The sequence below is a fragment of the Zea mays genome, chromosome 6 (assembly GCF_902167145.1).
Source record: "Zea mays cultivar B73 chromosome 6, Zm-B73-REFERENCE-NAM-5.0, whole genome shotgun sequence".
NCBI lineage: Eukaryota > Viridiplantae > Streptophyta > Magnoliopsida > Poales > Poaceae > Zea > Zea mays.
This window is the reverse complement of record NC_050101.1, coordinates 153,723,753-153,734,764: the sequence shown is the minus strand read 5'-3', so window position 1 is coordinate 153,734,764 and position 11,012 is coordinate 153,723,753. Positions and strand designations below refer to the sequence as shown.

The 11,012-nt window shown below is 44.7% G+C and overlaps 2 protein-coding genes across 3 annotated transcripts; both read right to left on the bottom strand.

Moving 5' to 3' along the window:
* Nucleotides 1-234: 234 nt before the first annotated feature.
* LOC100216740 (putative ADP-ribosylation factor GTPase-activating protein AGD11) lies at nucleotides 235-4,234 on the bottom strand. 2 transcript variants are annotated; one of them, XM_008649220.4, is made up of 9 exons: nucleotides 3,435-4,234; nucleotides 3,242-3,297; nucleotides 2,817-2,916; nucleotides 2,126-2,201; nucleotides 1,611-1,771; nucleotides 1,338-1,524; nucleotides 1,128-1,250; nucleotides 944-1,039; nucleotides 235-832 (listed from the first exon to the last, which is right to left on the bottom strand). In XM_008649220.4, exons 1-9 carry the CDS (start codon nucleotides 3,503-3,505, stop codon nucleotides 545-547), a joined length of 1,158 nt encoding a protein of 385 aa, XP_008647442.1. In that variant the 5' UTR covers nucleotides 3,506-4,234; the 3' UTR covers nucleotides 235-544.
* Nucleotides 4,235-4,792: 558 nt separating this feature from the next.
* LOC103630302 (calmodulin binding protein PICBP) lies at nucleotides 4,793-9,258 on the bottom strand. Its single transcript, XM_008651364.4, has 3 exons — nucleotides 7,175-9,258; nucleotides 5,317-7,081; nucleotides 4,793-5,212 (listed from the first exon to the last, which is right to left on the bottom strand). Exons 1-2 carry the CDS (start codon nucleotides 8,775-8,777, stop codon nucleotides 5,328-5,330), a joined length of 3,357 nt encoding a protein of 1,118 aa, XP_008649586.1. The 5' UTR covers nucleotides 8,778-9,258; the 3' UTR covers nucleotides 4,793-5,212; nucleotides 5,317-5,327.
* Between the last annotated feature and the right edge of the window lie 1,754 nt (nucleotides 9,259-11,012).

Sequence of the window (11,012 nt, the reverse complement as noted above, 5' to 3'; positions counted from 1 at the left end):
TCAATAGGATTTTAATCCTTCAAAGTTTCTTCGCTTTTCCCTTGTTCCAAAAGAGCCAAAGTTATTCATGATCTTTGTTAGTCATTCTTTAAATTATTTTAGAATGGGTGACATAAATATCGCTGCCCTATAATATATTTCTTTCTTTTAAATTTTTTAAATTGTCTCTAACCGTTGTAGGACTGTTTTGTCGGTCACCATTGTCGTCTTCCCCAGTGCAGCAAGCCAAGTCTATGGGCAAAATGCATACAGATCTTTTCACCATCCTGGTAGTACCAGCTAGCAACTGAGGTCAGGAAATCTACTGGAAACAGTTCAACCGTATGCCTATCATCAAAGTAATATAAGTAGATAATTTCCCTTTGCCTATCTACCGTACAACACATTACACATCTCACACATGCACGCGAATTACAGGCATGGAGCAATCAAACAAGTGAAGCTGAGGTCTTTCTGCATTGCAAAGCAGTGTCCTTGTCACAACAATGGAGCATGATGTATTCCTTCCCTCTTTCTGCTTCCAGTCCTGCTCACGATGGGACTGCTACTGGCTGAGCGGCACACACTCGATCTCGATCTCGACCTCACCGCGCTCGACATTCTGGAGCCTGAGTGTGATCTCCTGCTTGACCTTTCCACTCGCAACAGAGATGACGCTGTCCTTGGCGAGCACACCGTTGCTGTCTTCGCTGGCTGACCATCTGTAGAGTTCTGTCGATTCGGTGATGGTCGAGTTCTCGTGCTCCTTCGTTGCTGCAATCAGCGGCCGGATGTCCACCTCGGCCTCCCCCATCCGGTCATCGGAGCTGAATGTGTCCTTGTCAAATACTTGCTGTTACACAGGTTAAAACAACAGAACGTAGGGCAGTGAAAGGTTTGAGCAAAGCATTTCATCTGAAGTGAATTACAGCCACTCAAATGCCATAAACAAATGAATGCATACCAGCTTAAGAGGCGGAATTGGGTCAGGGATCGAAAGCATTAGTCTTTCATTCCAGATAGGATTCAGTGTGTTCTTTATCACCTTTGTTTTCATGGACTGGAAAATATGACTGTGTTAGCCGGAAGTCCCAAAACAAGAAAACATGTGTCTTTGCAAAATTAAACCGCAACAGAAATGTGCTTACCTGGTGCCCTAGATGAATCAAGACATACGGATCGCTCGACATCACATCACGAACAGCTAAATCTGTGCCTTTTACGATATTGACCTTTACTAATCCAACAAATTCTATCATTCCCACATCCGACTGAAACAGAAAACACAGAATCAATGTAAACATGATATATCAAGGGCCACATACACTCAAAAATTAGCATCGGTGGGGTGGCCGCACCATTTTCTTTAGGCTTTTGCTATCTGAATCCTTTTTTCTCCAGCTATTCCTAAAAGTATGGCCAAAACCATACTTGCTGCTATTATGCTGCTGGTGATTTTTATCTGGTGGTGCATGCTTTCTGTTAAGTGGTAAAGGGCATGAAAATTGTGGATCACACACAAACTGTTGAAACTGGTATTTTTTCCTGCATACATATAAACAGGGAAAAAAACGAAGTATCATTAGATACAATTAGCACAAATATTGACAATCAACTAACTCAACATGTACCTGATAAAATCATTACGCTCCTCCGTTGAGCAATCTTGTTTTAGCTTTTTGTTTTCGGGTAAAAAGGCTTCATATCTTGAGTTCACAACAGAATTTCCGCCTGATTCAGCTAAACAGTTGACTTCATCATCTGTCCACTCATCCAGATTCACTGAAATCACCTATACTCCATTCAAAATGAATAGTTGATTAGTTCACTATAAGGACACAATATGCTTAGACTTAGAAATTTAACAGTAAAAAATAAAGTACCATTACAATTAAAAATTGGGCATTAATTGTTTTCCACAACAATTCATAGATTCTACACTTTCGAAAAGGGAAATAATGAGTGGCTGCAATGCACATTTATTGATTAGGGAGGCTACATGTTCTTTAACAGAAGTCTAAATTTTGAAGCCTTGCTTTATAGAATAGCTTCAACAGAAAAGGAAATTGGAATAATCCAATCTTTGGTGCAAATATCAGAACATATAAGATCTAAAAAAATACAAAGAGTAAAGTCCATTGGCCACCTTTGATATGTGCACACCAAGACTTCTATGAGTTCCAGAGCACTTAATGCAGATGAATGTGCCAAAAGGCAGGGCCCTGCACGTGCAAAAGCAGTTTAATTGTAGACGAAATCTTGGGGACCATCTGAAACACAAGATTTTTTTTAGAACTACGCAGGAAAATTGCGTGTCATTTCATTAAGGCAGAAAAATTACAAGGAGGGGGTGAAACCCCCCAGGAGCACTCGAACACTTTACACAGCAGCTGAAAACGACCTAACCGACCACCCCCAGCCTAAGGAGCCTCCCTTAGGAGGAGCTTCTTAAGGTTAGAAGCCCCAGCGAAGCACCACATGTGGGATTCAACAACCACTTGAGCTGAAACACAGATTGAAGTTTACTTGTGCTCCAAATTTATATCTTTGTAGAAGTATTTGTCAAAACCACATGTCTGGTTAAAACAATCACACTAAACATGTACCCCATATGCTTAAGTTAGGTTAACTCAAATGTTCATATTTTCATGGTTGGTCATTTATGTACCAAAGCAGTAAAGCTGTATAAATACAATGCCAGAACCGTTTCAAGAGACTTCACAATACTGACCAAGGACAATTATCCTATGTCAAAAGGCAACTCTATCAGTGTTTTAAAAGCATAAATAAGCCAAATTGATTGAATATTCAGAGTGAATGAAAAATGTGACACATACACCCATTTTGGATCTGGAGAGCCACAGTCTGCACAGATTTTGTTTGCTGGTTGGTTCAACAAATATTCCAGCATTTCCCTTGCATTCGCCGGATCAGTATCTGAAAACCATCACAAAGAAACCATTTGGAGATCAGTAATCATAATCAGCAGTAACACATAAATCAGGCATCGCCAGTTAACAAATAAAGGATATTGTACCAGCAGCTCCACCTACCCATGATTCATCACGTAAGGCTAATTTGTCTAATTTCTATCACATCACACTAATTATAATTTTAGGTAGTGTCAATTTAATGGTGACTGATAACATCAATCATATCCTTTCCTCAATCGAAACAGCAATGAAATATTATAGAAAATACCACAGAAGATTCACAAAGGTGAAACGGGAAAGCAAGAAGATGTCACAGAACATTCACAAACCTGATGTCTCAGAGTGTTCATCGCCGCCGTGTTGGGCCTCAAATCCGTCGCATGTCCTTCAAGACAAAGAGGAGCAAACCAACAACCTGTCATTTCCTTGGAAATGTGCATGCCCAGGATGAACAGATGCGGAAGATGGAGCAAGAGATTGCATCAATAAAATCGGAAAGAAGACGGGTAAAAAACTACCAACCTTCTGTAATGGGCGCTCGGGGTATCAAGAAAATGCAGAAGATTGTTGCCCTCCATCCCCTGTCGTTCCATGTTCTCTCTCACTCTACCTCCTGAACTCGTGGAAGAGAAGAAGAACGGGGTGACCCGGCCGGCATGACCACACAACCCGTGATTAAATCAAGAACTAGGGTTCGGTGTGGCGCCCTGATCAAATTGGCTCGATAAACAAACGCGGCAACGGCAAGCGGATGGGAGTTGAAAGTGGGGAGCGTCAGGGATTCGCCAATTTCTTGGTTTCTTCCCTCTTTCGTCTAGTTTTTGTTTTTTTCTCTTGTTTGTGTTGGGGTGTGGGGAAAGCCGTATGGCCAAGAATAGGCAGTGACTACAATTGATCTGTTTTCTGCGTGCAGTTTTGAGGAGTTCTCCGCTGGAGGGAGGCGGAATATGCCGCGTCGTCAGCAAAAAAAACATAGACCTGTACGCACACATGACACAACACATCGACCCATCATCGCTGGAACCAGCAAAGTCTGACAGATCTTGTACGATGAGAATTTGAATGCAGATTGAAATGTAAACAGCTGACAACTGAACATTGCTTGTTCATCTGATTAGCATCTAAACCTTACGTTTTTCACAAAAGATTAGAGAGAGGTCGCATTGCTGGTTTGCAGCAGAACACACTACACACGCATAGCAGGTTCGCAACAGAAGACACGCATACAACACTGGTAGCAGGTTCACCAACAGAGTACACGGAAGGAGAAGCAAGAACGCGGTTAGGCAACATGTCACACGGAAGGAGCAGGGATGGATGTCATGTCATTCACGTGACTTTACATGTCAAGTAGACACATACAGCACTGGAAAAGCAAGCAAACTAATTGAAAGCATATCTACTCATGTGATACACGAAGATCAGGCAACACCACCGGACAGCGACGTCGAGGATGCCGATTGTTGGGGTGGCGTCACATCGGAGGGTCCATGGTCGGCTGCCGTCTGCGTGTCGAACTCGTCCGTTGGGACATGGGGACCCATGACTTGGACCAATCTGTTCTTGCGTCAATGTAGATGGAGACTACTTGGGCATCTCTCCATTCGGGTGACACTGCACTACTGCAGCTGCAGTGAGCACCGGCATATACTGTTCTACAACTGAGACAGCTAAGCTGCAGCCGTCAGATCGGTTACTGTGTTCACCTTCGGCTACATCGACCTGATGATTTTCAGACGATTCAGTAACTGGTACTGGACTGTGTTCACGAAACCTCATAGCGTGTGCACCTAGAAAGGCACATGGCTCTCAGGATTTACAAATATAAACATGTGTGCATGGGTGCTATTGTGACGCAGATTCAACCTCAGTAACAACAATTGAGCACTCAAGAAGAGTTTTATTGATCTTTGCCAAAGGAGCATGGACCTCATCACCATTGACATTTTCCAATCCTCACAGATCCACCAGCACAATATCAGACAACATTAGCACACGAGACATGTATACACACTTTTAAATTACATAACTCAAGCCGGGAGCATCCTCTTTGCAACTCAGCAACTGGATAGGGATACCTTGATCAGTAATGACTAATGAGTAGTTATCCTTCCTTGTGGAGCAGGAGTGAGCTCCTCTGTCACAGCTCAGCTAGAGATCTCTAATTCTCTAGTTACCTCTAGCAAATTAGTAAGTAGCGCTCTCTCATTCAAACTTGGAGCAGGTCACTCGCGATAATATTGCAGCAACCTCCGAGTTAGTAGCTTGCGCGTCGACATCAACATCAGTGTAACCACTAACTGCAAAATATTCACAAAAAAGCAAAAGAGTAGTTAGTGTAAAGAATTTGTTGAAATGACAAAACTAATACCAGGAACAACATTTCAAAGAAAGAAACGCTTGCCTCTAATGTTATCAGTTGCAGGCTTGGACAGGCCTTGAGGGTGAGACATTTTTCTTGTCATCTTCGTCATGTGGTAGGACAGTCTCGAAGGCCTGGACAAGGAGCTCCACTTTCTTCTTCCGAGCAGGAGCTAAGTTTGTCACCGCCCTCCTAAGCGCGTAATCAATCATCCATTCTTCAGCATTCTTCCGCTCACCCATCATTTGATGCTTGAGGTCAACCTTCTCTGCGTCTGGATCCAGTTCCAGAGGAAGAAAATTCGGTGCCCGTGGATTGAAACCTCGCAAGTATTCCTCCTCTTCAGGTGTTCTTCTCCTCCTGGAGATGATCAACTTGTTCCTCGGGCATGTGGCAGACTCAGCAGGATCAAAATATACATCACCCTTGAGGTTCATTCCGCTGAACGCGCCACATATGTCATCAATAGAAGGTTCTTTTGCATCCGTACATTCTGCTGGCATTTGCGCATTGAATGATTCATTAGTTTCTTCAGTAACACGAATGTCTTTGGTTGCATCTGTGATATTAATATCTCCAGCAACCTCTTGAGGCATAGCAGGTTTTAAAGAAGCATCTACTGATTCATATGCTGTAAATTCCAATTTATTTTCAGCGCCTGCAGTTTTATCCTCACCTTCTTGAACTACATTTGATTCCCCTTGAGCACCTTCTGAATGACATGCAGTAACTTCACATTCATTTTGATCATCATAACTGATATATGCAGAGCTATCATCATGGTCAGCTTGTTGACCAATAATAGATTCTTTGAAACCATCTTCTGAGTTGCATGTGAAAAGCATGGATTCATTTTCCTTGTCGTTACTGATCGTAATGACTGCCAACTCATTTGTGGTAAGTTCAGATCCATTTTGAGAATCAGCAATGACATTTGCAGAACTATCACTCCGCTCAGCTTCGCGAGCAGTAGAAGATTCTTTGGAAGCATCTTCCAATTTGCACTTGGTATTCTTCAGATCATTTTGAGCATCATCACTGACACACACAGAATCATCATCTTCTACAGTTTCTTCAGCATCATATCTGACATTTGCAGAGCTATCACTCTGATCAGTTTCTTTCATGGTATCAAATTCTTTGCAAGTGTCTTCTGATTTGCCTCCAGGGATTTGGATATCATTTTGAGCATCATCAATGAGATGTGAGTCATGATCTTCTGCAGTCCCTTGAACATCATTACTGAAATTTGCAAAGTTATCATTATGATCAGCTTCCTGAGTGCCAACAGATTCTATGGAAACATCTTCCGATTTGCAGTTATTGATCTCCAGATTGTTTCTGTCATCAACAATACCACATGTTGAGCTATCATCTTCTAAGGTTTCTTGATCAATTCCAGTTTCTTTAGAAGCATCTTCCCGCTTGCATAAAGTAATTTCTTGTCTCATTTCAGCATCGTCTATAACATACTCTGTATTATCATGTAGGTTGCTTTCAGTGCAGGCACCAGATTCTTCAGAAACATCTTCCAGCTTGCACACAATAATCTCTGGTTCCATTTTATCACCATCAAGGTTGCTTTGCTGAGCAATACCAGATTCTTCCAATATGGATGCCCTAATCTCCAATTCCCTTTGAGTATCCACATTGCTGTCTTGATTGATTTGTTGCAAAATAGCAGTTTCTTCAGAAGTGTCTTCCTTTTTGCTTGTTGGATTACCCAATTCCATTTGAGCCTTAGCAGGGCTGCTATCTTGTTCATGCACATCATCCACAGTCTTCTCATATTGTTCAAACACATCATCTGCAGTACAATCATTTTGGCAAAGGTTATCGATTACTAATTTGTTGATACCAACATCTTGACAATCAATTGAACTGAAGTAAGAAACTTCACCTGCTAACACAGCTGCCGAGGTTACTTCCTCAGAAAAATCCTCTTTGCATCCATCACCAGAGATAGTGTCCTCAGAAATCTCCATTTTAGAGACATCATCTGGCATGCTCTGTTGATCCTCCAGATCTTGCTCCTCAGTGTCCTCTGATTCGCCATCAGATTTCACATGGCACTCATCTTCATCATCATCATTTGCCTCTTGGTCCGATGAAATATCCTCTTCGAAGCTACCTTCCAGAGTAGCACATGTCCTTGCTGTTATTTCTTGATCAGGTATCTCAGATTTGTAGATATCATCAGAGAGCTTCTCTTCTGCCTTCCCTTGTCCAGCAGACGCCTCCAGGATGTTGTCTTCATCTCTTCCACCCAGCTCCTCGCATGCCTCCACTCTGCAAGCAACACCTTGATCTGAGAGGATCTCCTGGTCACGGACCAAATTCGTTGTATTCTCCTCATCAGCAGCATCCTCTTTGTATTCATCAGAGGATCTACCGGACGTTCCTTGCTCTGCTTCTTGCTCCACAGAAAACTCTGCTCCAACAACCTCCTGTTCCCCAATTCTCTGTTCTTCCAAGATCTCATCGTCCAAGCTATCATCATACTCGTATCCATGGTACTTCAACCATGGCAACTCCTCGACGAAATCGTTGTCGATGTGTACCCCACTGCACTCCGACAAGCTGTCCCCGAAGGCACCATGCTTCTGTTGCAACACCGGGCGAGGCTCAGGTTCACCATCATCGCAAACCGCAAGATCCTTGCCCTTCTCACCGTCCTCGTCCGCGCCGCACCGATCGAACACGACGAACTCCATCCTCCGCACCGTGGCATCCATCTCGTCGAGAGACATGTCGCTGCAGCTCATGTCCGAGCTCACCCTCGGGCCGCCGTACACCTCGACGAAGAAGTCGCCGACCGCCTCCTCGTCGATCAAAGGCGCGATCTTTGCACCTCCACCACTGCCACTTCCGCCGCTGGTCCTCTCCTCGGATTTCTTGCGGAAGGCCGAGACGCCCTTGAGCTTCATGCTCTGCTGCGTCTTGATGAGCCGGCGGCGCGACGCGAGGAAGCTCCGGAGCGGCACCGCCGGCGCATGGACGTGACCGTTGAGGGAGCAGTAGGTGTAGGGGCACACCCGCAGCGCCGCGGGGCCCTCGGCGTCGGTGGAGCCCGGTGCGAGGTCGAGCGCTTCGGGGAACTTGGTGTCCTTCATGGTTGAGGAGCACGTGGCGCGGCCCATGCCGGAGCCAGAGCAAGGTTCCTCCTCCGCGAACAAAACCTTCCCCTTGGTCAGCACCCGCACCGCGGGCCTCCGCCGCGGCGCGGGCGACGCGGACGCTGACACCGACGCCGCGGGCCTCCACCTCGCGGGGGACGCCGACGCCGAAACGGTCGCCGCAGGCCGCCCACGGCGCTCGGCCTTGGCGTCAGAGCTGCTGGTGCCCCGCATGTAGCTGGGCACCGACGCCGGCGCCGGGGACATGGCCGCGCCGCCGCGGTTCCACGGGCAGCCCTCGTCCAGGAAGCCGCCCCTGGGCTTGGACGGGGGCGTCAGGAGCGGGTCCTTGGGCTTCTTTTTCGGCGCCTCCTTGCTCCGCACCATGGCTGGTGGCTGCTGCTTTCTTCTTCAGCGACGGGGGCGGCGAGTTCCTGTGTTTCTTCGCTTCTCGCAGCTTAATCCTCAGCCGGATTTCTCCTTGGCTTGTTGGGATCAACGGTTTCTCTCGCGACGTTCTTGTCTTGCTGATACTGGAGGCTTGCTTGTGCTTGTTGGCTTCTTGCGTTGAAGGGCGGCACGAAAGCAAGGCAAAGCAAAGCAAAGCAAAGGTGATGTGAACTGGGGGAGGAAGGGAGGCGGGGGAAGGAAGGAAGAGGGAAGGGGAGGGATAGGACTTCACTTGATGGAGAGGAGAAAGATGGTTTGTGAAGGACGGCCGGACGGGGACGGCGATGGGTTGGGAAGAGGAAGAGGAAGAGTAGGCAATGGTTTGGGAAGAGAAAGAGGGGAGCCGAAGACAGTGGGTGGGCGGCTCAAAGCGGCCGTCATCTTTGAGACTTGGAGAGAAAGGTCCACTGAGAAATTTTGACAATGGGCGTGCATCTTCTGTGGCGGCCATTCTGGGACCGTTTCTGTGCTGGCCTGCTGTGGGGCTCGGCCGCTCGGGGATGGCTGCCTTTTGTTTTGAAGGCTGGAAGCTGGATTCGTTAGTTGCTGGTGAGTGAACGGATTTTATGGCTGCAAGTAATGGTTTTACTTAGCGCTCCCTCCATCACTGAAATTATAATCGTGCTTTATGGAGGAAAAAACCAAAGTTTGATAAGAATTTATTCAAATTATATACAAGTCAAGGTCATGAAATTAAATTTCTATTCAAAGAGCCTCCGGAATGATATTAGTTCTTAGCAAATTACTTACAGCGTATGCTAAGGCTAACTGCAGCGGTGGACGATGCCCCTTCCCCTCCCCTTGCATGCGGCGCGTAGGGGGCACCCTATGGCCGCAGCGGTGCCCCCTACAGCGTCCCCTACATGTCGATTCTCTTCTCTCTCCTCCTAGATCTAGCGTGTCACTGTTCATCACCCTAAACATTATGTCGTGGGTCCACGAGTAATTGTTAGTAGATAAAAAATTGATAGTTGGTATAGAAAATGATATTTTATAGTGGTAGTGGGGTATAGGGGGAGTATTTAGGGGGAACCGCTGCGAGAGATGAAAAAATAGGGGAGAAAATAGGGGGAGAAAGTGATATAGGGGGAAAAATTTAGGGGTAACGGTTGCGGATAGCCTAAGAAAAAAGTAATGTTCCGCGTCTATTTTGTTTGACTTTTATCTGATCGAAATATGCTTACCATTCTAGGATATAGGGGTGGTGGTGTACATAAGTGTATATTTAATGCTATACGTATTGATTTCTAGTTGACTCTAGAGTAATCAAGATCAGCAAACTGCTACCCATCAAATTTGTGTGCTCGAAAACTATTGAATGAACTCAGCTAAGTAGCATTTTGTAGCCAACTCTTAGTTTTGTTTGTCATTGTTGACAAACTTATTTGGCACTATAAGGGACCTAATTTATTTTTGTGGTAACTGGTGACTGGTGAGGGATCGACGCTCAACATTCCTAACATCAAAGTTCTTCACGGCAGAAACCTTTCTTGTGGGTAATTTAACATGAAACTTATTTTCGAAGAAATTATTATCCTTGATTTAGCAACAAAAAAAAGGTCCCTCCTGTTGTCGAGGAACAATGGCAGGTGTGCTTTTTCCTTTTCATTTGAACTGGGGAAGAGGTTATTTAGCAAAGAACAAGAATACGGTGACTGTAAAAAGCAACGGCAATAACAGCCCTCTCACGGCTCAAGGTCCTGCAGAACCTAGTGTAGTCCTGAACTCCTGATGCTGATAAGCTGAGAGAGTTTAATAAATGGTCTTTTATACAGTAAAAATAAAGGCAATAAAATAAATACTTTTAGAAAGTCTATAAGACTCAAAATCCCCCTCCCAAAAATATAATTCGCTTTTTACTAAACGTTTATTCATTAATTAATCTATAAATATAGTTTATATGTATGTCTATATTCATTATTATGCATTCGATTGTGGACGGAAAAAAGAGTGCTAGAAAGAATTATATTTTATGATAGAGGGAGCATATGTTAGAGCAAGCTTAATACGCCGGTAATTTGTACTACTTAGAGCATCTTCAAGAGCTCCCTAGAAAATGAGTCCTCAAAATCAGTTTTAAAGGGCATTTAAAAGATTAGTAGGGGCATATTTTAATCCTTTCTCCAACAAATCCTTTATAGCAACTCCAAAAAGATGTTAAAATTTTTTACC

Bases quoted from the DNA above. Each gene is read 5' to 3' on its own strand.
- LOC100216740 (XM_008649220.4), bottom strand. From the start codon at position 3,505: ATGGAACGACAGGGGATGGAGGGCAACAATCTTCTGCATTTTCTTGAT. The intron at 2,202-2,816 runs GTATGTGTCACA...TTGCACGTGCAG, and splicing joins TCTCCAGATCCAAAATGGGT to GGCCCTGCCTTTTGGCACAT. The intron at 1,525-1,610 runs GTACATGTTGAG...ATATGTATGCAG, and splicing joins GAGCGTAATGATTTTATCAG to GAAAAAATACCAGTTTCAAC.
- LOC103630302 (XM_008651364.4), bottom strand. From the start codon at position 8,777: ATGGTGCGGAGCAAGGAGGCGCCGAAAAAGAAGCCCAAGGACCCGCTC. The intron at 7,082-7,174 runs GTGAAGTTTCTT...ATTGTACTGCAG, and splicing joins CTCGGCAGCTGTGTTAGCAG to ATGATGTGTTTGAACAATAT.